Source organism: Emydura macquarii, unplaced genomic scaffold (genome assembly GCF_026122565.2).
Source record: "Emydura macquarii macquarii isolate MOO-44397 ecotype Brisbane River unplaced genomic scaffold, CSIRO-AGI_Emac_v2 contig_1045, whole genome shotgun sequence".
In the NCBI taxonomy this organism is placed as follows: Eukaryota; Metazoa; Chordata; order Testudines; family Chelidae; genus Emydura; species Emydura macquarii.
In genome coordinates this window covers 2621418-2646511 of record NW_027131182.1, presented here as the reverse complement: position 1 = coordinate 2646511, position 25094 = coordinate 2621418, and the positions used below count along the sequence as shown (strand labels likewise).

Genomic DNA, 25094 nt, shown 5'->3' with positions numbered 1-25094 from the left:
ATTGTTCATTTGACAGGTCTTCTTTGTCTAGATGTTGCAATGCCCCTGCGTTTCTGTTCACCACCCAGAAAAATACTCCCCTGGGAACTAAACTGAAATATGAAGTGGATACTAGTGGAATCTTCCATATCAACCAAGAAATCTTCAGGATGTTTCCAAAGGTAATTATACGTCTGTGTCCGTTTGCTAAAAACGCACACTGTAGTTGCTGCATTAGACAGTCTTATATAGTAGTCAAGCTCTAACCAACATTTTCAAATTTTTGCAAACATCCTTGCTCATGTTATCAGCATCTTTATTTCCCATGTGATATTCAATTTGATTATTCCACTGTCTAGTTGCCATCTGCTCCAGCTGGCATGCAATGTGTATACTTTCGACTGCAGAATTTACTGACCACATGTTAACTGGCTAGTGAAATGACTTTAGAAATCTGCATATAAAGAAGCATAGTGACCGGAACTCAACAAGGACATGTCCACATGTTTTAAACACACTATTTGGCTGGATCTGATTCTTATTTTTATTTGAAAATTCAAGAACTCAGTTATTTAAAACAAAAATTCTGTTTACAGATTGTGAACATGTTGCAGAATTCTCAAATGTATTTGTTATTAGAACTTATACACAAATTTCTTCAACAAATAATCCTTGACCTGAAGAATATTACAACCCTATGTACAATTCTCCGTGCGCACTGAAATTTAAGTGCAGAAACTAATTTATGGGACTATGAATTATGGAACAAACCCACGCATCACAAATTTCAAGCTGTATATTGGTGGAAATATCTGAAACTCATCACTTTGCAGAGGGCCAGCACAATATTGATCTTGAATACTTACATGGCTGCCATTATCATAGTACCCAAGCACCACACAATCTTTAATACATTTATCCTCATGACACCCTTGTAAGGTAGGGCAGTGCTATTCTCCCCATTTTACAGATGGGAACTGAGGGAACAGTTCCTCAAAATATTTAGAAGTCTAATTTCCATTGAAATCCATTCTTTTGATGGGTGTAAGGCACATAATACCTTTGAGAATCTGGGCCTAAGTGACTTGCCTGAGATCTTATAGGAAGTCTGTTGTGAGCGAAGCAGGGAATTGAATTCAGTTCTCCCAAGTCCCAGGCTACTCCCTCGCAGCCCCCAGACCATTTTTCCTCTCCAGCCCTCATTCCCTATCCAAGTCATAAGAGCATAAGAATGGCCACACTGGGTCAGAGCAGCAGTCCATATAGTGCAGTATCCTGTCTTCTGGCCAGTACCAGATACTTTGGAGGGAATGAGCAGAACAGGGCAATTATCGAGTTATCCACCTGCTGTTGTCCAATCCCAGCTTCTGGCTGTCAGAAGGTTAGGGGCACCCAGATCATGAGGTTGTGTCCCTGACTATCTTGGCTAATAGCCACTGATGGACCTATCCTCCGTGAAATTATCTAACTCTTTTCTGAACGCAGCTATACTTTCTGGCCTTCACAACATCCACTGGCAATGAGTTCCACAGGTTGACAGTTATGTGAAGAAGTACTTCCTTTTGTTTCTTTGAATCTGCTGCCCATTGAGTTCATTGGATGAGCCCTGGTTCTTGTGTGATGGAAAGGAGTAAATAACACTTCCTATTCACTTTCTCCACACCATTCATGGTTTTATAGACCTCTATCCTATCCCCCCGTAGGTGCCTCTTTTCTAAGATGAACCACTCCCAGTCTTTTTAATCTCTCCTCATACGGAAGCTGTTCCATAGCACTAATCATTTTTGTTGCCCATTTCTGTGCCTTTTTCAATTCAAACCTATCTTTTTTTAAATCAGGTGACCAGAACTGAACTCAGTATTCAAAGTGTGAGTGTACCATGGATTTACACACATAGCATTATGATATTTTCTGTCTTCTTATCTATCCCTTTCCTAATGGTTCCTAACATTCTGATAACATTTTTGACTACTGGTGCACATTAAGCAGATGTTTTCAGAAAACTATTCACGATGACGCCAAGATCTTTCTTCAGTGGTAACAGATAATTTAGACCCCATCATTTTGTATGTATAGTTGGCCTTACGTTTTCCAATATGCATAATTTTTCACATATCAACACTGCATTTCAGCTACCATTTTGTTGCCCAATCTCCCAGTTTTGTGAGATCCCTGTGTAACTCTTCACAGTCAGCTTTGGACTTAACGATCTTGAGTAATTTTATCTTGAATGCATACTTTGACACCCCGCTGTTTACCCCATTCTTCCAGATTATTTATAAATATGTTGAACAACACAACAGGTCCCAGTACAGATCCTTGGGGGACTCTGCTATTTACCTCTCTCCAATATGAAAACTGAGCATTTATTCCTACCCTGTGTTTCCCATCTTTTAACCAATTACTGATCCATGCAGGAGTGTGCGCAGAAATTTAAATTCCACTGCTTTTGGAGGGACACATTCTATTCCCCCTCCCCATCCCACCCCCTGGGGCCCAAGGAGCTTGGTCTTCCTCACCATGGTCCCAAGGCCTGAGGAGTTCTGTGTCCCTGCAGATTATTGGGGGGCGGGGGGGACATGTCCCACTTGTGCATGCCCCTGGATCCATGAGAGGACCTTCCCTCTTATCCCATGACTTTGCTTACTTTGCTTAAGAACCTTTGGTGTGGGACCTTGTCAAAAGCTTTTTGAAAGTCCCAGAACACTATACCAGCTGGATCAACCTTGTCCATATATTGTTGATTCCTTCAGAGAATTCTAATGGATTGGTGAGGATTTTACAAAAGCCATGTTGACTCTTCCCCAACATATTGTGTCCACCTATGTGTCTAATAATTCTATTCTTCACTATAGTTTCAACCAATTTGCCTAGACTGAAGTTAAGTTTATTAGCTTGTAATTGCCAGGATCGCCTCTGGAGCCTTTTTAAAAAATTGATATTACATTAGCAGTCCTCCAGTCATCTGGTACAGAGGTTGATTGAAGTGATAAGTTATGTATCACTGTTAGTAGTTTTGCAATTAATTTTTGAGTTTCTTCAGAACTCTTGGGTGAATTCCAGCTGGTCCCAGTGACTTATTATTTATTTATCAGTTTGTTTGAAAACCTCTTCTATTGACACCTCAATCTGGGACTGTTCCTCAGATCTGTCACCTAAAAAGAAAGGCTCAGGTATGGGGATCTTCCTCACATCCTCTGCAGTGAAAACTGATGCAAAGAATGTGTTTAGCTTCTCTGCAATGGCCTTATCTTCCTTAAGTGCTCCTTTAGCACCTCAATCATTCAGTGGCTGCATTGATTGCTTGGCAGGCTTCCTGCTTTTGATGTACTTAAAACATTTGCTGTTAGTTTTTTTTTCTTTTGCGTTTCTCTTAAAAAAATTTTTTTTGGCCTGCCTAATTATACTTTTATACTTGAGTTGCCAGAGTTTATGCTCCTTTCTATTTTCTTCTCTAGGATTTGACTTCGAATTTTTAAAGGATTTTTTTTTTTTGCCTCTCACTGCCGCTTTTACTCTGTTGTTTAGCCATGGTGGTATTTTTTAGCCTTCTTAATGGTTTCTTTTTATTTGGGGTATATATTTAGTTTGAGCCTCTATTATGGTGTTTAAAATAGTTTCCATGCAACTTACAGGCATTTCACTTGTGTGAATGTTCCTTTCAATTTCTTTTTAACTAGTTTCCTCATTTTTGTGTAGTTCCCTTCTTTGAAGTTAAATATCTTCCTTAACATCTTTAAGGATGTTAAATTTAATTACATTGTGGTCATTATTACTGAGCAGTTCAGCTATATTCTCCTAGTATACCAGATGCTGTGCCCACTTAGAAGTAAATCATGAATTGCCTCCCCTCTGTGGATTCAAGGAGTAGCAGCTCCATTGAAGCAGTCATTAATGGTGCCTAGAAATTTTATCTCTGCATCTTGTCCTGAAGTGACAGGGACCCAGTCAATATAGGGATAGTTGAAATCCCCCATTATTATTGGGTTTTGTGTTTTTATAGACTCTCTAATCATATTGAGCATTTCACAGTCAGGGTCACCATCCTGGTCAGGTGGCCAGCAGTATATTCCTGTTATTATACTCTTATTATTCAAGCATGAACTTTCTGTTCATAGAGATTCTATGTTACAGTTTGATTCATGTCAGATTTTTACTATATTTGACTCTATGCTTTCTTTCACATATAGTGGCACTTCCCCACCAGCACGACCTATTCTGTCATTCCAATATATTTTGTTCCCTGGTATTAATGTGTTCCCTTGGTTATCATTGTTCCACCAAGTATCATATCCTCATTTCATAGAATCATAGAATCATAGAATATTAGAGTTGGAAGGGACCTCAGGAGGTCATCTAGTCCAACCCCCTGCTCAAAGCAGGACTAACCTCAACTATATCATCCCAACCAGGGCTTTGTCAAGCCTCAGCTTAAAAACCTCTAAGGATGGAGATTCCACCACCTCCCTAGGTAACCCATTCCAGTGTTTCACCACCTGCCTAGTAAAAAACTTTTTCCTAATGTCCAACCTAGACCTCCTGCCCTGCAACTTGAGACCGTTGCTCCTTGTTCTGTCATCTGCCACCACTGGACATTCAAGTTCATTTTAGTATTTAGACTTCTTGCATTTGTATACAAGCATTTATGAAATGTGTCAGTATTTAGTTGTCTGCCTTCATGAGATGTAATTGAACGAGACTCCTTTTCATTTGACTGTTTCTTTTCAATTCCTGCCTGTACTTTCTATCATCTCTTCTTTACTAGGATGTTGAGTATCCCCTTCAATAAATCCTTCCCTGTCCGAACCATATGCTCTTCTGCTCTTGTCGGCTTTTCCCCAGAACCTTAGTTTAAAAACTCCTCTACGATCTTTTTAATTTTACATGCCAGAAGTCTGGTTCTGTTTAAACACCGTCTTAATCCTCAATATGCCCTCAAAACAGTGTTTACGTGAGACTTGTGAGGTGCATAAGTGTGGTGTTGGCCCTCTTCATAAGGAAGGGTTGACTTTTACCCAGAATGGCTCCATTTCAGCAAATCACTTAAGCACATTGTCACGGAGTATGTCCACCCTGTCCCACTAGTGGGCGGGTTGGGAAGTGTGGCGACCCCACGGTTAGTATTCGTCTGACTGTCCTTGCCCTCAAGGTAGTATAGCCTAATGGCCTGAGTCAATATGGCAGCCCTGGGGACAACGCTATGTGGCCCAACGGCCAGAGTCAGTGCGGCTCAGTGGTCAGAGTCAGCATGGTGGCCCTGGGGACCAGGGCCATGTTGCTCAGTGGCCAGAGTCGGGGAGCCACCACTAGGGGGGTGACAGCCAGGGTAGGGAGACCTGACCCCTCCCTACTCCACCAGGTCCCAGCCCAAGGACCTGGCAGTGACAAGGTGGATTTCCACTGAGTCAGTGGGGAACCCGCCTGCAACATCCTGACTCTTTCTGGGAATCACGGCTGTTTATCCCTTCCCTGGGCTGCTTCCTACCCCATCTCCTCGCATGGAGGTCCACAGGTCATTGGGGCTTCTGGGCTCCTCTGCCCACATAGTTCCCTGAGACTCTGACTCCAGTCTGGATACCCTCGATATCCTGCTTGGCTGTCTGGTTCTTGGATGGTGTCGGGTAAGGCTGCAGCAGCTCCTCAGCTGGGGCTCCACCATGTGTCTTTCCTCCCTAGTGGTCTGCCTAGAATGAGCTGGGCTGCTCTTTTATACTGAGGCAGTAGTTGGAGCATGCCCAGCATAGTCTGCGGGGCAGGACTTCTGCCGCTCATAGGGTGGGCTTTACCGTTTCTGGGCCAGTGCAGGGTACGTCCACCCCATCACACACATGCTTAAAATTAGGCACATGAATAATCCAATCCCTTTTGTGCCGAGCATGTAAGAACATGCTTAAATCCATTGAAATCAAGGGGATGAAGGCATATGCTAAAATTAAGGATGTATTTAAGTGTCTTGCTGGCTCAGAGCCTGTGTTGGTTTGTTGCATTAGTAATCCAATCAGGGACCAGCAACAATACCATGTGATTTATGCAACTCACCAGCACAGTGCAAATTGTGAATTGCACACTTCACAAACTAAAGGACAATTTGTGGTCAGCTTTCAGCGAATACTGAGCTGAAAATTCCTTTTTATTTTGTAAGTAATTAATGGGCCTTGTAGGTAGGTGGAAAGTGAAAACAGTTAAATCAAATTGACTTTTGAATGTGGATAAATGTTAGGTAAAACCTTTCCCACTCTTTACTCATTTACAGGAAATTCCGTTATATAAGAGTAACAAGACAGCCCAGCGGCACGTCTATGGGATTAGTATTGCTTTTCTCAGATGGACAGTTGTGCTGTATGTCCTTCAGCTTCATGCCTTATGAACAACATGTGAAGCGTGCTATAAATAATCACTTAGAAATGCATTTCACATCTCTGTTCCATCTGGATGTATTTTGCATTATGAAATTACTAATAAAATATGTATGTGCCAATAGGAGTATTCTCATGCTTATATAAGCATGGCGCTACATATTCATAGGATGTCAGCGCTCTGTGCTTTGCCTCACACTTCTCACACATTACAGGCCTACCTTTGTCCTTGGATATATGATTATAGCTCGCATTAACTTCAGTGGCTGCTCCACAGAGTCATCTGAGGGCAGAATTTTGTCCTTTAGGATACAGAAGAGAGGGTTGCTACTCAGACCCTAGCCCCGCAAAGGCTTATGCATGAGAGTACCTCTGTGCATTGTGAGCAGTTGTATTGACTCCAGTGGGACGACTCCTAGGCCAATATCCTCAAAGGTATTTAGGCTCCTCCCTTCCATTGATTTCAATTCAGGTTCAGTTCTGATAAGCATCCAAAATGTTCTCCTTTTCTCTGAACTCTGCTGACCTCTTGAGTGTTCTAAACTAGACAGGCTGTCTCATGGGAACAGATTTCTGGCACTTAAAATCAGGACGTAAATACCATAAGGGCAGCGCTTCTTAGGCAATTTATAATATAATGGCTATGATAGATTAAGTCAATGGTTTTGGTCCCCATCTGGAAACTAGAAGTGGAAGACCATCTCTAACATTATGAAAGCTTACAGATTCAATTCCAGATATGGGCCAAAAGGTTCAGATGTTCTTTTTTGTTTTTGTTTTCTGATTCAGTTGTCCACGGCATCTCTAACTACAATGAGAATGGTCATATCAGTTCATATAAACATGTATCATGGGATTATTAGAGCCCAAGAACGACTGGTGATTGCCTATTATTATTCCACCCACACAATTTTTATTCAATATACAATTGCTGAAAAGGGAACTTCTGCCATATACCTGTCACGGGAAAGTAACTGGTTTGTTCTCATTTTGCTGTAGGATATGCCATACCATCGCTCCCAATTTAAGAAATGTGCTGTGGTTGGGAATGGAGGGATTCTCAAGAGCAGCAGATGTGGACAGGAGATTGACAGTGCAGATTTCGTATTTCGGTAATCATCCTAATACAGTTCTTTTAGCATTTTATAGTACTAAATAAAAGATCACACATCTATTCTCTCATATTGGAATATAGGAATTGCCAAACTGGATCAAGTGGTCCAGCTAATGTACTACCCTATCTCTGGCAATGGCCAGATGGTTTAAAAGAAAAACTAAGTTGCTGGTTTATGTCCTGAAGACTGGTATCCCTGTACATTTTGATGCTCATGATTGTAACTCGGGAGGCTATAATATAGACCATAATGGATTTTATTTTAGCTTTTTAATGTAATTTTCATTTGCCCCCAGTTGCTGTTGTCTAGCCCCACCTACTGACTAAATGGGCAAACTACACAGGAACCCATCAGACATTTGGAGACGTGATCCCTGGCAGGGATTGATTTTATGATTCTGGCACCAAAATATTGTTGGTTTAAGATGATTTTGCAATTTGTATAAGATGTTTTCTAATTCAACCAATTATGTGTCTCTATATTGCACTGACGCTTGCTCCTAGGTGGGTAATTAAGAAAATTAAAATTTGAGGCTGAATATTTGGGGACTCTTCCTAAAAGTGAGTTCTAGTAGACTATGGAATAACCTCCCAAGGGAACTAGTAGAACCCATTTTACTAGAGACATTTAAAACTAGACTGGGCAAACTAGCAGAAAAAATAGTGTAGGGAGCAATCCTACCATGGCTGAGGGAAAGACGATGCCAGTCTCTGAAATGGTATGGACTCTAGTATGAATGTATGAACTATTCTCTTAACATACCTTCCCTCCAAAGTGTCACTACTGGTGTCTTATTGAAACTACATACGACTGCTAATGTCAAAATCTGACATATTAGAAGATTGTGCCCTGACAGGAAGAACTTGGAAGATCCAAGTTCAGTTCCCTGCTCCTCGCATTCTTACTATGTGATCTTGAGCAAGGCACTTGGGGCCGGATTTGTAAAGGTACTTAGGTGTCTAAAGAGGGAGACAGAGCCCTGGTGAAGTTTTCCAAAGCACCTATCTGCCTCTTTACATGCCCCAATTCCGTAAAAAAACCCTGCCTCTTAGGGTCTGTTTACATTGCAATGTAAACCCAGAGTTGGTGGGATTTAGGTCAGTTGACCCTGGATTAGAGAACAGGGTTTGAGTGTCTACACTGATTGATTGTTAACCATAGGTTAAGAATTTTCTAACACAGGCTTGAACCTGGAGCTCTGGCGTCCATACTGCAGCAAGCAGATCTAAACCAACCAAATCCCAGACTCCCTGGTACCCACCTGAAATGTGGCTGCTCTAGCCCTTTGACCAGGGTGCACTGTGGGAAACCTTGATGGTCCACCCTGCACATTTCAGGAAGTTTGAACAACCCACCAACACATCCCGCCAAGCAGTCATTTTGGTCAGTGGGCTTCCAGCTACCAGAGCCAGCAACATGGAGGAGACACTTTTCTGAAGAACTTCTCTTGCTTGTGCTTTCACTCCTGTATCAGGAAATGGGCAGAGCTTCCGTGAGATGCTGGTGCAGATTTCAGCAGCGTCTTCTGACCCACCAAAGTGAGCAGGAAGAGGAGGTGGTAAAAGAAAGAGTATGCAGGCATGGCAGACTTGAACAGGCTGAAAAATCTTGGTACTCTCGATACTACCTCTGATGCCCCTTATGTAGACTGGAGCTTCTGGAGCAGGGCCAAAAGCACAGACCGGAGGGATCACATCGCCATGCAGACCTGGGTTGACCAGCAGTGGGTCCAGAATTTTTGCATGAAGATAGGTACATTCCTTGAGTTTTGCAAGCAGCTTGTCTTGACCCTCCAGCAAAAAAGACACACTCATGAGGCTGTTACTCAGGTTCCTTGACCCAGTAACTTTTAGTCTCTGCGAGTCCGTATCAGGAAATAAATCAAAGGAAAATGCAATACCTCTGCCTGCTCTATGGCTTGCACAGACAAGTCAAAACTAAGTGCTCTTAACCTCAAAGCTTTACTTTATTGGTCTCCAGCAATTCCCATCCGAACGCTTCTACCAGAAGTCTCCACTCTTTACTCTTAAGCACATACATATACAATAGGTGGCTAGAGTACCGCACAACTTAATAGTTACCCCATAAATCTGAGGCAGTCTTCAGGTAATTCAGTCACAGATATGGGATGGCCGGTCCTTCCGTCCGTACCTGGATATCTTTCAGTGTGTCCGTGAAGTGATCCGCTTGACTCAGACTCTCTCTTACACCCCAAAAGTTACAGAGACATATCAATCAAAAGTAGCTGATCAAATGGAAACCGTTGTCAAGCAGAGGCAAAGTTTACAAGACATGTCAAAACAGGATGCGGCTAGATGGTTTTGAGTATTTAGTCCGGCAAGTGTGAATATATTCCGACTGCCTGATTTTCACCCCCGCACATCAACGAAAGGGCACAGAGTGTCAGGTTCAAAAGGGCACAGAGAGCCAGGTTCACCCCTCCTCTTCCCTTCCGGCTTTGCCTTAGCCGAACTAGATCACACAAAACAAAATCTACTAAAGGACTATTCCTAGAAATAAGCAAAATAATTGATAGTTCATCTCAATAGTTGGCAGTGGCTTAGGCACCTGATGATTTGCTAACATGCCTTCCTCCAAGGCCACCCTTGACAGTCCAGAAGTTGGATACTCCAGACTACTGCAGGTCCATTGCAAACCAGTTTGGTGTTGGAAAGTCAACTGTGGGTAAAGTGGTCGTGGAGGTTTCGGAGGCAATCAGGCATGTGGTTTACCCCCAGCATAGCAGGCATGAAAGATGTTCCTGAAGTAACTGCTGGCGTCGAGAGAATGGGGTTTCCAAACTGCACCGGGGCCATTGACGGGCACTCATGTGCTCATAGGAGGACATGTCCTTGAGGAGCACATGAATACATAAACCACACAGGGTCCTAGTCCATTGTTATGCAGGCCTTTGTGCACCACAGGGGGTGATTTTTGAATGGCAGCATGGATTGTACTGGAAAAGTTCAAGCTGCCAGGGTTTTACACCAATCAGACGTCTGCATTCATGGACTGGCTGGGACACGATTCCCACCAAATGACATTATCATCAATGGAGTTACTGTCCCCACCGTTATTCCAGGGGACACTGCATACCTCCTTTGCTTATGAAACCAGACCCTGATTTCAGTGGCCCTGGCAAAGACGGTTCAATTAGATTCTCAACAGCTGCAGAATGGTTGATGAATGTGCATCTGACAGATTGAAATCCCGTTTGTTGTCTGCATCATTGTGACTTGCTGTGCTCTGCAAAATCTCTGTGAAGCCAGAGGTGAGTCATTTCCCTCTGAATGGACCTATGACAGCGAGGGGCTGCTGAATCGGTACACTCAGCCAGAAAATGCACCTACCACAGGTGGAACTGGATGCACATGGACAGCAGAAGTCAGGGATGCTTTGGCTACCACATGACGGACTTGCATGGCCCAATGGAATAGGGGGAAGAGTACCTTTATGAATGGGCCTATGGGGGGGGGTCATGGGGATCCTTGACTGTGGGGATGGGTGAGTGCTTGGAGGGGGGTGTGAAGTTTTTGCCATGCAATGTACTGATGAATGACATGACCGCTTATGAAATGGGGGACAGGCGGCTATTCAGGAATGGATTGATGTAAGGAAATGATTGAAGTATGAATTGCTGTAGATAATTGTGTTGCAGGATAGTCTTTGCATATTAATTCCTAATTGTCCCTGATCGTGTGTTTACCTTTATTATTTTGAATACACATCGCACCATGTGAAGCAGTGATGGGAATAAACATATTTGATATAATAAAAAGCTTTGGAATGGAAAGTACACCATTCACCCGTTCCCAGGCGGGCCAGCTGCCATTAGCACACAAAAACACCAGCAACAACAGAACTTTGAAGAAAAAAATCAAAATTACCCAATAAAAAAAAGTGCATGAACAAGTGCAAACCACATACGAGGTACAACCCCCCTACCGTGGTATATCCCCTGGCCACCTGTTCTCCTTTTCCTTTTTTCCCCATGGGCCGTACACATGGCGCTGTGGGAGGGAGATGGAGACATACACTGGGAGGGGGTCAATATGGAGCACTGCATGGGGCAAGGCTGCCCTGCCCAGCCACTCATGGAGCCCGATTGCATGGGCCACTCAGCCACGGAGTCTTCCAAGGTCCTTCTGGACTACAGCACAGCGTAGCACACAGAGGACTCAGGCCGCAGTGAGGGTGAGACAGCAGGAGCTGCTACTCTTGCAGTCATTAGAGATATGAGCCACTAAGAAGAGCTCTTTCTGCTGAGTTCTGTCTTCTTCCCTATGAGCCACTGTTCCTGTTCCAGGAAATATGAAGCAAGTGCCTGCTCGGGTGCTGAGACCCTGTCCTTAAGCTGTGAAGCCAGCCCGAGCCTTTCCTTTAGCCTTGTACTATGCTTTTCCTCCAGCTGCAAGTCCCTCTGTCTTTGGTACTGGCCCTGCTTGTTGGCCCTCTCCAGATCTTCAACCATAAGTTCATCACGGAAGTGCTTTCTCATGGGAAACAGTCTGTGAAGGTACATTGGTCCAGCCCTCTGCTGCAGGCTGGGTGAGCAGCGGAGGTGCTGCAGCCAGTAGAGATCCATTGGCCTGGAACAGGACAAGACACAGAGGGTGATTGTCTCAAATAGCTCAGTGGAGGACGACAGAAAAAAAAATGCCTGTGGAAGTTTTAAGGACGTAAAATGATACTTTTACAACCTGAATTTCTCTGTATTGTGAGAAGGATGCTTCAGCCCACAGTTAATTGTGCAGCGAAAGAATAGCAAGTTAAAGATGCAGAGCTGCATCTTTTATTTTAGAAAATTGCAAAACTACTTGGGTTTGGTGGCAGGGTTTGGGGAGGTCTGCCATCAGCGGCTGTGCTGCAAAAGCTTCTTCTATGAGTTCAGGCCTTCCATGCTTTGGAGGACATAACCGTTCTTGTGGTGTCCGACTGGCAAAGGGAGATGTCATTCCAAGCTGCTGGTGGGAAACCTGCAGTTTAGAAAACAGAAGTACTCAGACGTAAAGTGAATGAACAGCACATCTAAGAGTGGTGTGGGCTGGTCACCAACCAAGGTGGCCCTGGGAAATTCGCCCTTCCCTGAAATACCTATCTGGAATTCCTACTTCAGGAAAAGTTTGCAGCTGTCAGCACCCAGGATTAGGTCAGAATTCACAAGGGAATCAAGAGGATGCTGCATTAGCTTCCACATGGCTTAGCCTATTGTGACTGCATGGAAACACTCAGAACTCCACAGCCTTCCTCCTCCCCACCTCCAGCACATTTCTGGAGAAAACTTTCCAACTACAGTCAGATTTGGAACAAATAGTTTTGTCACCTGTGGACTTGATTACCTCCAAAATTACCTCTGAAATGGACTAAATTTGTGAATGGAACACATTTCCCCAAACACCCCTCACCCCAGAGTTCACTGTTTGCAGGCGGCTGGATAGACCGTAAGATTGTTACAGAGAGACATACTTACAAGCATGGCAATGTAAGGTTCGTATATTTCAGAGGCAGGAATAACCCTAGCAAAAAATCTGTGCCTTTCCAGTGAGGATACACTTCAAAGGTGTTCTTTATTGTTTGCATGTCCCGGTCGCCTTTTTGACCTCCATGTGGGGGGTGGGGAGAAAGCCACACGTCTGGCATACAATCCCCCATGAGCGGATGCACGCCGCTAGCTGGGGCTTCTCATAACTTTTACATTGGTTCGCAGAATGGAAATCCCTCCCGTTACTGTATTAATACACTTTAAAATGGAGCCAGAAACTTACCGGGCTTAGGGGTGGCTTCTGTCCTATCTGTGTCTGCTGCGGGCTCTGCAAAGGGCTGTTTCCCAGCGGGTGCGTCAAACAGCTTCTCTGAGTATGGACCCAGAATGTGCTGCTGCTGCTCTGGCTCCAAAGCTGGCTCTGGAACTGGTTTCAGCAACAGAATGACTTCATTGTCCCATTCGGTGTCTGCTGCTGGCCCGCACCGGTTCCATGCTGGATTCTGGGGCCAGTAGGGCACCATCCTAGCTGACCAGGTCATCATGCACCGTGGTTGGCTCCATGCAGGATGTAGTGCCCGGCACCTGGCCAAACTCCTCATAAAATGGGCATGATTTTGGCGAGTTCCCCAAGGTGCAGCTCTGGTCCCTCGTTTTCTGGTACTCACTTTTGAGCTGCTTATTCCGTTCCCTGCACTGGTCACTGGTCTAGTATATTTGCAAAGCTGCCAGGCTCTTTGCTATTTGCTACGGTGCGTGGTCATTCCTGGTGCTCTTACTGAAGTTCACAGTTTTGCGCCAGAGATTTACCAAAACGGGGCTGTGCGCCCGTGACCATGAAGCAGTGCAATTTACAAAAGGCTTGTTCTGGTCGGTCCCCACTGCAAACACAGAAGGCTCTCTGATGCTGTACTCGCTGCTCGGTGATCAGAAGACAATGGAAGGGTTAATGCTGACTTACTGAGCTGCTGAAGCACATCAAGGGGAGTTGCTTCTGATTTCTATAGAGTAGATTCAAGATTCTTGGGATAGAGAGGACAAAGGAAGTTGGTCCGTGGGATTGTGGGATACTTTTTGGAGGACTCCCAGGACCTGAATCAAGTGGGAATGCGTCTACACTGCAAACAATAGGGCTCAAACACTGGATCAAGGTCCTGGGACCCTGGGTCCAAGCCCTGGGTTAGCATGATATATGTGTGCACGGACCAGGGGGGAAGGTTTAGTCTTGAGCCTGAGACTGGGCTTACATTGCAGTATAGACATTCTCTCAGTCTCTCAGTGCTTTAGTTCCCCATCTATACAATGGGGATCACAGCACTATCTTACATGAGGGGGTGCTGTGAGCATAAATACAAAGAAGATTTTGAATTGCTCCAATACCATGGTAACAGAAGGCATATATGTGTGTAAATGCCAATGCTAGTTTATATTTTAGCTTTTGGGTAAAATGTTTTAAGTATCCACAATATAGAGGGTGACATTTGAGGAATCCTGGGGGCTTAGAGATTAGTTTTTCTTGGAGTCTCCTCCAAACATTTCTGGCCATAAATATCATCAACATCAAAGCGAATAACCTGATAAGAGGGAAATGTTATTAACGAGCAATGGACATTTCTACAGGGTGAGTTTGTATGTTAGCATTCGCATGAGCAGGGAGGAGTAAATATTTTTCTTCTTACAACCACTGACATCGACAATTTGTGACCTGCAATGTGCAGTTTAAGCATCAACTCAATTTAGAATCATAGAAATATAAGGCTGGAAGGGACCTCAGGAAGTCATCTAGTCCATCTCTCTGTGATCAGATTCTTAATTCACAGTCTATTTCTAATTTTTCTGTTTATAACAAATGCTTAAACACAGCTCCACATTCTCCTCCTGGACAGCTGCAAGGCATTATTTAACTTACCTTTTCACTTCTTTCCTTCAGATGCAATTTACCTCCTATATCTGAGAAATACGTAGTGGACGTTGGAGTAAAGACAGATGTTGTGACGGTCAATCCCAGCATTATTACCGAAAGGTCAATTCATTTATTTTTTTAACTCCAGTAGACTTTCCTCCTGGGTCTTTGCAAACAAGAGTGTCAGAGAAAATCTGACTGCAGTTATTTTTTTTTTTTTAAAACCTACACTGTTAGCCATATATTTCAGTGGTCACACTGTAGTTAATTACAAGAAGAAATCAGAGTAACTAATATTTGTATCCAAGGGCTTGTCTTTCAAGGGTAAATTAGTGCACACCAGCTGGAGGGTAAATTCTAATGCACATCAGTGTGTTACGCGCTAGCTGTCTGTGCAGACCCTGTTGGCACACACTAGCTGTTTCTGAGTTCTCATTGATGTAGTACTGTGGAATGGTGCAGATAATCCCTTAGAAAAAAATCTGTTAAATAGTAGCATGTGGACTTGGATTTTAAACTGAAAAGTGGGAAATCAATGAGCTAAAGCCACCATATATTGAGCCACCTCCTGCTCACTCAGGCCTTTTCTGTACTTGGAGAATAAGGTGTGTTTCGTAAATGTGTGAGCTATGTTAGCATATGCTAATTAACGTTTTCAGACACCTAATGTAGACAAAGACTTTGGTATTTAAAAACATGCTAAACTTAGCACCTAGGGTTGACCAAATGGTATTTAAAAACATGTTAATGATCATGTGTTTGCTAACAGGCTTGCTAAGGCCAGGTCTACACTACACACTTACATTAGTATAACTACATCTCTCAGGGGTGTGAAAAATCCACACCCCAGAGCGACGTAGTAATACCGACCTTAACCCCGCCCCCGTGTAGACAGTGCTATGTCAGCAGGCGAGCTTCTCTCACTGACATAGCTACCGCCTCTTGTGGAGGTGGCGTTATTGAGTGTCGGCTTACAGCATCTTCACCGCAAGTTACAGAGGCAAAGTAGCATTGGTGCAAGTTTGTAATGTAGACCTGCCTTTAGACAAGATCCAAGGGATCGATCCTGTAATATGCTGAGCATTCTGGCCCCAATCCACCAAAGCACATAAGCGCATGCTTAAGTCCCACTGAAATCAGCAACACATGCTTAAAGTAAAGCAGGGCCTTGTGTGTTCCCATTGAATCAATGGGACCACTTGAGTGCATAAAGTTAATCATATGCTTAAGTGTTTGCAAGACTGGGGTCTTAGGGCTAAATCCTGCTTGCCTCACTCAAGCATTCCCTTCAGTGTGTCTTCTTGCATGAGTAATTTTGAAGGGGATTTGACCCTAACAGATACAGGCTTCTTTTAAACATTACATTTTAGATGTTTCACTAAAATTTCTGCTCTGATGTGATATTAATTCTTGTGTAATCCCCAACACTGATCTAGGTTAATACAACTGCTAAACACATTTCAACGTTTAAAGTTTTCCACCTTAATTCTGATGGAAAAAATAAGGGATGACATTTTCATGGACATTTATACTCATTTTTTGGTCCTCTTGTCAAAGGACTTACTGGTTTGGAAAAGTAAAATATATTCATGATTTTCTCCCCCTCACCTCTATTTTATTACTAACTCTTTTTTAATGACACATTTCCCACCAGCTACAGAGCTAAATATATTTTCCATTTGCCACTAAAACATCATTTCAAAAGAAAATTTGCAAGCAGCTCTACTTATTAAGATCAGGGGTGTTTCATTGTGTCAGGGAATCTTCACTGAAAGCTTCTTGTTTGTTTGTTTAAATCATATTGAACCTCACAGCCTGATTGTCACTTGCATCCTTTTATCTTTAGATTCCATAAACTGGAGAAATGGAGGAAACCTTTCTACGATGTGCTCCAGGTTTATGAAAACGCATCAGTGTTGCTGCCGGCTTTCTACAACACCCGCAACACGGATGTCTCTATCCGGGTCAAATACGTCCTGGATGATTTTGAATCACACCAAGCTGTCTATTATTTCCACCCCCAGTATCTCATCAACGTCTCACGCTACTGGCTCAATCAAGGGGTGCGTGCCAAGCGGATTAGCACGGGACTGATTCTCGTGACTGCTGCTCTAGAGCTCTGTGAAGAGGTCCACCTTTTTGGCTTCTGGGCTTTCCCCATGAACCCCTCAGGGATTTTTATAACTCACCATTACTACGACAATGTCAAACCTCGCCCTGGCTTCCATGCGATGCCCTCAGAAATCTTCAACTTCCTCCACATGCACAGCAAGGGGATCCTGCAGGTTCATACGGGGACTTGCAGCTGCTGTTGAGGATGACGATTTTTCTTCCGATGCAAAACTGCAATGGGAACTCAGTGTCTGTGTTTAGTAGAGAAGAGTTTTATTACATCCTGAGATTATGCAATAATTGTTTGATATCAATTTCTCATAGAAGCTGGAATTCCAGCATCCTTCCTGCTAGTTGGGGTAGGGTTATGTGATTTGGGTGAAGTGAAACTCGTCCATCATAGGATATGCACTGCCCTGGAAATCAAACCAAGAAGCACATTTCCAATAGGTTTTAGAGATATACAGAGCACATTAGTATAGTTATCATTTCATTTTCAGGAAAAGCACCAAACTGAACCCATCGGGTAAGGAGAATTTTAGCATTACTACAGGGCATTAGATAGGTGTTTTTGAATCATAGACAACTGGATATTGTTAATTTTATTGAAACTGCTGTTCTCTTGCATTAGGGTTTTAAAAAACAAATTCTTCAAGCATTATTGTAGTTATAGGAGCAGAGGTATAAGCTGTGGTCTTTATTCTGTAATGACACATAGCATCAAGGAAACATGTCTGTGTAATATTTCATGGTCAGGTTAGCTCATCTGTGAGAATCCAGGCAGGACAGAACAGGTGATTAAACGCCAATGCCCAGCAAAATGTAACTGCATCAATCTTATCAAATCACATCTTCCTCTTCTTTATTTTTCCACATACCTCCTTGTGTCTTACACTTCTCCCTCCATTCCCCAAATGCATTTTCTTTCTCATAGCCTGAAATACTTTCCCTCTAGCTTAAAGAGCTAATGGTGTGTGTTTGCTTCTACAGTCACCAGCTCAGGACTTCTGACTCTGCTTCTTAGCAAAGTAATATATTGCTCCGATAGAATTCTGCAAGGGCATTCGAGCAGTTCTCTTGAAGACCATGAGACTGTGCTACATGAGGTTTGCAGAACTGATTTTTTTTATTCAAATGGCACTGACCATAGGAGACAACAAGGCTCTTCTTTCACATTTTTTTTTCCAGATGAGGTGCTTCACCCATTGTGAAAGCTTTCTAGCTACTTAATAGTTACAGCAGCTTTTGGAAGGTAAGTGCCGATGACCCAGGGGTGGGGAGAGAGAGAAATGAAGTTAAACAATGGAGACACCTCTCATAATTTGTGTGTGTTTAATTTAAAGTTATACATTTAAAGACCTTAAGTGTATTAATCAGACATTGCCTTATGCTGAGAACACTATTCTGATTGTTATCCCATTTTAGCGCTAATTTACACTTACAATTCTTATCATCATAACTATGTCAGTGATGTCAGAGGGATTTTTCTGTGCACATAGTTATGCTGGTAAAAGCCCTCGCGTAGCTGCAGTTTTATAAAAGGTGTCTTATACTGGTAAAGTTTATTTCCTTTCCTGTCCAGGAATAAGCTATCCCAGTATAAGCACTTTCATACTGTTACACGTGTGTCCACACGAGGGGCTTTTTCTGCTTAATCTATTCTGGCATAATTAGAGTGGCAAAACTTTGAAGTACAGACAAGCCCTTAATCAGAAATAATGTTTAGCAGCCTCCCAGGTAATATCAATAATTTGATAAATATGTACAATCTACCCTGGCTCAGTGTTTCCTAGATCTAAATAATGTGGAGGGTGGACCCTGGGGCTTTGCCTTCTTCTCTGGGCTATCAAGATTTGTAAACTGAGTAGTTTAATATTTCCACAGGTATCCTATATTTGCAATATTTATCTCTGTATTGAACAAGCCACACCTCTTCTAGCCTGCATGGGAGATGCCATTTTGGCAGTAGATTAAAAATCACTTAACCACTGGAAAACAAAAGGGTGATTAAATAGAGGTTAAAAGGCATAGTGGAGAGAGCACCCTTAAGTTTATTGTTGCCAGTTCTGCTGAGGTCTAATCCTTGATCTTTTGATGTCAATATTGATGCCACGTTAGTGTCATACATTGAACTTCATGGAATTTGTCTGGTTTGGAGAACAGATTCATTGAGTTCCCAGTACTTACTTTCATGGTCTGTAGTAGAGAGCTAATACTACACATCCCAGAGTTCTTAATGACTTCAGGATATTCTGATTCCTCATTCCTATTAGAGATAGGCCACGGAGGTGGAAGTTGGATCCAGACAAGGATTATTTAGCCATCTTTTTCAGAAACCAAACTTGCCAAACCTACAATCTCTTCCCCTTCCCTGCCCTATTCCAGCACTAACTCCTTTACTTCTTCCTTCATTCCCTCTCTCTGACCCTGAGATCTTTCTTCTGCTGTTTGGTTTTAACCCATTAACCTCTCTCTTCCTGGTTATTTACCACATTTCTATCAATTTATCATCTAATCCTTCTTACCTCCTTTCGTCCCTGTCTCCCTTTCTAAAGGCCTATTTGAAGTCAAACACAAACTCCCATTGATTCTAGTAGTAGCGAGATCCAGCCCTAATTTTCTGTCTTCATTGACAACTCCACTCTCCTTCCTCTTCTCCAGGCCCACAACCCTGGTGTTATCTTAGACTCTTTTCTCTCTCTATATCTAATCTCTCACCAAATTGTCTAAATTCAGATTCTTGACTATCAACAATTTCTGCTTCTTCTCCACTCCACCATTAATAACGCACTTGCTGGTTCTTGCTTCCACCTAGTCTCCATGCTTCTCACCTTTCCTTTTCAGTCTTTTTTCTGTCTCCCACTTCTGTCACTTCAGTCCTCTCCATAATACCCTCCATTGGTTCCCCGTCTCTTACTGTATCAGTCACCTATGTAGCCCTATGAGATCTTGCCCCACCTACATCTCACATCTCTTCTATCATTTCCCCTTCTCCCCTATATTCTGCCCATGCACTTCCCACATTTTTCACATGGCTTCCTACATCTTTATAACACTCTCACCTTCATGCCCTGTTCTCCTGAGGCACTCTTGCTGCCCTTTCTCTCTTCCTTCAACCTCATCTCTTCAAACAATACACTTTCTCATCTTCCTCGCCTGAATTGTTGTCCAGTGTCTGGTCTTATTTAAATGTGAGGCCCTAGGTCAGGAAACATGCCTTAATTGGCATGTAAAAGTCTGCGTACATTTATGGAACAACAATAGGATCTGATATTAAGTTTTGGCTAAGGTTTGAGTCTGAATCAGGACCTAGGATTTTTAGCTTGCAATGTAGAGATCTCAGAAGCTGTTCTGGTAAGATTTTAGCTCACTCCCTTGAAATTTGGTTTCAGAGTCTCTCTCCCATCCCTGTGTCTATCAAAATTGCTTATTTTATAAAGAAAACAAACCTGAAAGGAAGAGAAGTACAGTGGTCTTCATTAACAAGTCACTGTTTACTAGAGTGGTTTTGGAGATGCTACCGTACCTCCCTTTCCTTAGAACAGGAAATATTTTGATATTTAAGATTCCGCAGTCTGTTGACTTTGGAATAGCCATCACTGTAATTGATTATAGCACTTCAGAGCTCATAGGGGGAAGCTCACAGAGGGAAATACGAAGTGAAACAGAAGAGGTGCCTATGCTTCAGGGTCGTGTATTTTTGCTGTCATGCTGTTGGCACTGAAGGTATATTACATTTGAGCAAGCATTAATTTGTATTTTACAGGCATAAAATACTAAGCACACAGTCTATGAGTTGATGAATGTCTGAGTGTGTGGAATGATTTTCCTTGATTTAATATGCATCTTTGATAGGTTTCCTAAACTAATGTTTGTAAAGGGCTTTGATGGTAAAAAGTGCTATATAGAGAGAGCAATGTGGACTAGTGACTAGAGCATTTGAATGAGAATTAGGAGGCCTGAATTCTATTCCCACTTCTGCTGCTGAGTGACCTTAGACAAGTCATTTTAACTTCTGAGCTTCAGTTTCTCCACCTGTGCAACGGGGATAACAGTGATCACCTACTGTTCACAAAATACTTTGAGATCCTAGGATGAAAAGTATTATATAAGAGTCTATATTGTTGTTAGAATGTGCATAACATCTTTCATCCTTAAAATGTTCCACGAGCTTGTCCTCACAATGCCCTGTTACCCAGCTCAGTATTAATGTCCCCAGTTTACAGCTGGGGAAACTGAGGCAGAGGTCATTTAGGTGAATTGTGAGAAGGTGAGTCAATGGCGAAGCTGGGATTAGAACTGGTGCACAGTGCCTTGCCTAGATCACTAGACGACATTGCCTTTTGTTACGTGTTAAGCTTTATAATAATAAGAACAATCCTGAAACCCTTACTCAATTTTGACTAGTTCTGCCTGAGTATGGACTGAGTAAAGACTTTAGCATTTGGCTCAATATTTCTTTACTGCTCCTTTTGCTATGTTACTTTCTTTACTGAGGATATTTTTTTGCTGTATTGGTTGAAGTGAACAAGACTGACTGAAAGGCGTCTGATGTGTTGTGAAAGATACTTATAACAAGGGAAGATTTGGAAAAGCATCTGTAAGAGAGGAGTAAATGGTCCAAATCTCCCTTTTCATTATAAGAAAGTGTAGATTTCTAGGAGAGGAAAGAGGATAATAGAAAACACAAATACCGGGTAACAGACCTTTCCTTTTTCTTTGCTTGCTTTACATAATTGATTGACGTACCTCAACCTGGGTTACACTGTAATAGGTGCCGTTTTACTGTCTTTAGAATTTGATTATGATTCTATAATTACTCTATTTTTTTAACAATTAAAAAATGTATATGCAAGATACTTACACATCAGCACCAAAGGCCCAGTCCTGCAATGTTTATCCAGACAAAACTCCCATGGAAGTAAATGGGAGTTTTGTTTGTGCGGGATCTGCAGAAACAGGCCCCAAATGTGTATGAAGATTTTCCTTATAGTGTACATAACTGTATAGAATTAGATATATATAGTCAAACACAAACTAGGTAGATCTAAAAAACCCCATATCATATATGATTAGCCTATGAAATAACATGTATGCTATTTCCTGGAGAGTTTATGTTTACCTACCTGATATGTTTTGCTCAAAAGTTGACGTGAAAAGTGAATGAAGATTTGAAAACGTCCCAAGTAGAAACTTTAGCCCAATTCTCACCTTGAGCCCCAATTCTGCATTAGGCTTCATGAAGTCAGGTGCCTGCGTCCCCACAATGACTTCAGTGCGGCTTTGCCCAGTTGCAGGGTTCTAGTTGCATGGAGGACGGGGGGTGGGAGGGATGGGAGGGTGTGAGACCACCGAATGCTCTTTCACTCTTTACAGGATGCAAACAAATATCACGGAGGGAAACAACACTCGTCAGATGCACAATGGTCATTACCTGTAAAATGTTACTGTAGGATGGGTTGCCTAGTGGTCAATGCCAGAGTTTATGGCATAGGCACCCTGCTTGATCCTGCCAGCTTGATTGAAAGGAGGAAGAGAAGAGCTATAGGGAGAGCCACCATCCTTTTTTAATGCCATAATTTCTTTCCCAGTTCAAGCATTGTTAAGCTTAAGAAAATACCCTTTTGAAATCAGAAAGCTCATAGAATTTGATTGTATTTTGCTTCCCTTCCCTCTCATTCAAACACTGAATGCCCAGCGTTAAACCATTGGCTGTCAATGCTCCTTTAAGGAAACCTGGAGACGGTTTGCTGCATACCAATATGCCAGCCAAATGAGAAGTTGATGAGGCTCCTGTTCCATTTCCAGATGCTGAGTTTTCAGCCGGGAAAGGCTGCAGGCCTTTAGCGCACCCAATCTCTGGTCTGCCAAAGCAGGGACTTGTTCAACTCTTGGACATCGTTTTCGGAGGTGAACATTTAATTTCAGCCATATTGCTGAGAACGTGAAAAGTTGAGACAGGGATGGAGGGAATAATAATATTAGGAGTTAATCACTGGATACTGATAATATCCCAGGAGACTCATAGAGAAGCTGTATTAGATGACCGTCAAAACATGATATGAAGTGATAATAGTACCTCGAGAATACAAGTTCGCGTTGGGTAGAAATGTATACTACTCAGGGAGGACAGAGGGGACGGGACTCCTCCGTGTTTAGTGCTGGTCCACAGAAGCGGTTTATGACTCTGCTACTACTTCCAGCTAAGGGAGTTCGTCATTTAGCATGAAGTAGTACAGCCTCTTGCTTTTAGCTCTATGGAGCCCATGTTCCACCCCTGAAGTTGGCCCAAGCAGGTTGAATGGTACTAGGTCGGGTGTATATTACAGCACAACTGTTATGGTTCCACTGGGGTAGGGGAAAGTCAGGTCACAGGCTGCACATGGAGACCCTACGGCTGTGTCTACGCAGCCCACGGCAGCACGCCTCCCAGCTCGGCTCAGCAGATTTGGGTCAGCGGGGCTCACTCTAGCGCTCTAAAAATAGCCGTGTAGACAGCGTTTTGAAGTGGTGGCAGCAGCAGGAGCTCTGGCTCTGAAGCCCACCCGCCTCTCTAGATGTCAGAGCCTGAATTCCAGCTTGAACCGCAAGGTCTACATTGCTATCCTTAGCATGGGAGGCTCGCTGCCCCAGGCTGTGTGGACTTCGCTGTGTGCTGCAGAGCTGTGCTACCTGGCGGGTCCCCATGACGGTATATAGGAGCGATCTGGATGACCTTCACCAACCAATTGGCTATAAAAACCACCTAGGGGAAGAGTGTAACAGGCTATAGCCACCACTGTGTTGCAAAGGCTGTATTACGGCAGAATTACATCTTGGAGGCTGTAGTAAAAGTTGCATAGTTGCTGCACAATTTGGAGGGCAGGAGTCATTTCCCCACAGCCTGCTATAGATTGCCCACAGTGTGGCTTGGTAGAAGAAAGGAGTAATTCACTCAAGGTGATTAGATGAAGTAAGAGAGGGCCACAGAAATCAACTGAGAGAGAACGATTGTTCCATGAATAATTTACACTGAGTGGATGGTTCATTAAAGCGATAGGAACATTGATGTGAGTGATCAGGCTTGTTAATCACACGAGTGCTATCCCTGAGACAGCAATAGTGCAAGTGTTAGATTTCATACTGTAGTAAGTAATGCAGCTAGAATCTCTGCTAGAATGGTTTCTTTGCATAAGAAGGAGAGGGTCCTGAATGTGCGATCCTGGGACAAGTGGCTGGAGGCTTTCCTCCTCTTGTGACCCGTCTGAGGCTCTGATATTTGCCATCAGAACCCCATCCTTACAAAGAGGAGACCTGCTCTTCTGAATAGTTTGTAACTAGATCTGGATGAAATTTTTGGACTGAAACTTTTTCCGCAAAAAATGCAGATTTAGTGACACTGAAACCTTTTGTGAATTTGTGTCAATTTCACCAAATTGTTTCAGTCAGAAAACAAGCCTTTAAAAAATAAAATAAAATAACAACCCATGAAAAAATCAAAATGTTTCATTTTGACATTTTCAAAACAAAACATTTCGATATTTTGGTTCAAAGCAATGTTTTGGTTCAAAATTTCCTTTAATTTTATTTATTTTTTAAATCCAAAAGCATTTAACAATGATCCAAGCCAAAACATTTGGATTTTGACCCCAAAAGTAAAATGTTTTTTCTGATTGTTTTGGAATTGCTACTGAACCAAACAATTCGTTATTCACCCACCTCTATTATTAATCCTGAAGAAGTCCCTTCTCTATCTGGTTTACATCTCAGTGTGTAGAGCTCTTTGCATTTTAACTATTGAGCAAAATCTCCCTGTTGCAAAATCCTGCAGTCTTTACCCAGACAAAGAGGCATACTGAAGTATTCTGCTTGGGATTTTGGGGTCAATGGGGGTTTTGTCTGATTTAGGAATAAAGCTCCAGTCCTCAGCAGGAGTTCAGCATGCCGATGGCCTGATCCAGAGCCCATTGAAACTATTAGAAAGATTTTCATTGACTTCAGTGTGCTGTGGATCAAACCCCAAAGGTTCAAAGGATTGGGCCCTGAGTGTGAACTGCGAGATCAGCCCTTCGTTTGTCAGTCAGTTGTTTGACTAGAACATGAGATTTTTATCGTTGCAGATACTGTGCAGTAGCAATATTGTGTTTTTCATTGTATCTCTGTATGTG

The 25094-nt window shown here is 42.8% G+C and overlaps 1 protein-coding gene across 3 annotated transcripts in view; it reads left to right on the top strand.

Annotated features, from left to right (window-relative positions):
- Positions 1-17150, top strand: part of ST8SIA5 (ST8 alpha-N-acetyl-neuraminide alpha-2,8-sialyltransferase 5) — a 64111-nt gene extending 46961 nt beyond the window's left edge. For all 3 annotated transcript variants that reach the window (XM_067545635.1, XM_067545634.1, XM_067545633.1), the window contains 4 exons: positions 17-161; positions 7335-7447; positions 14863-14955; positions 16682-17150. In XM_067545635.1, coding sequence (XP_067401736.1) covers positions 17-161; positions 7335-7447; positions 14863-14955; positions 16682-17150 — 820 coding nt within the window. The remainder of the gene's footprint in view (positions 1-16; positions 162-7334; positions 7448-14862; positions 14956-16681) is intronic.
- Positions 17151-25094: the final 7944 nt, after the last annotated feature.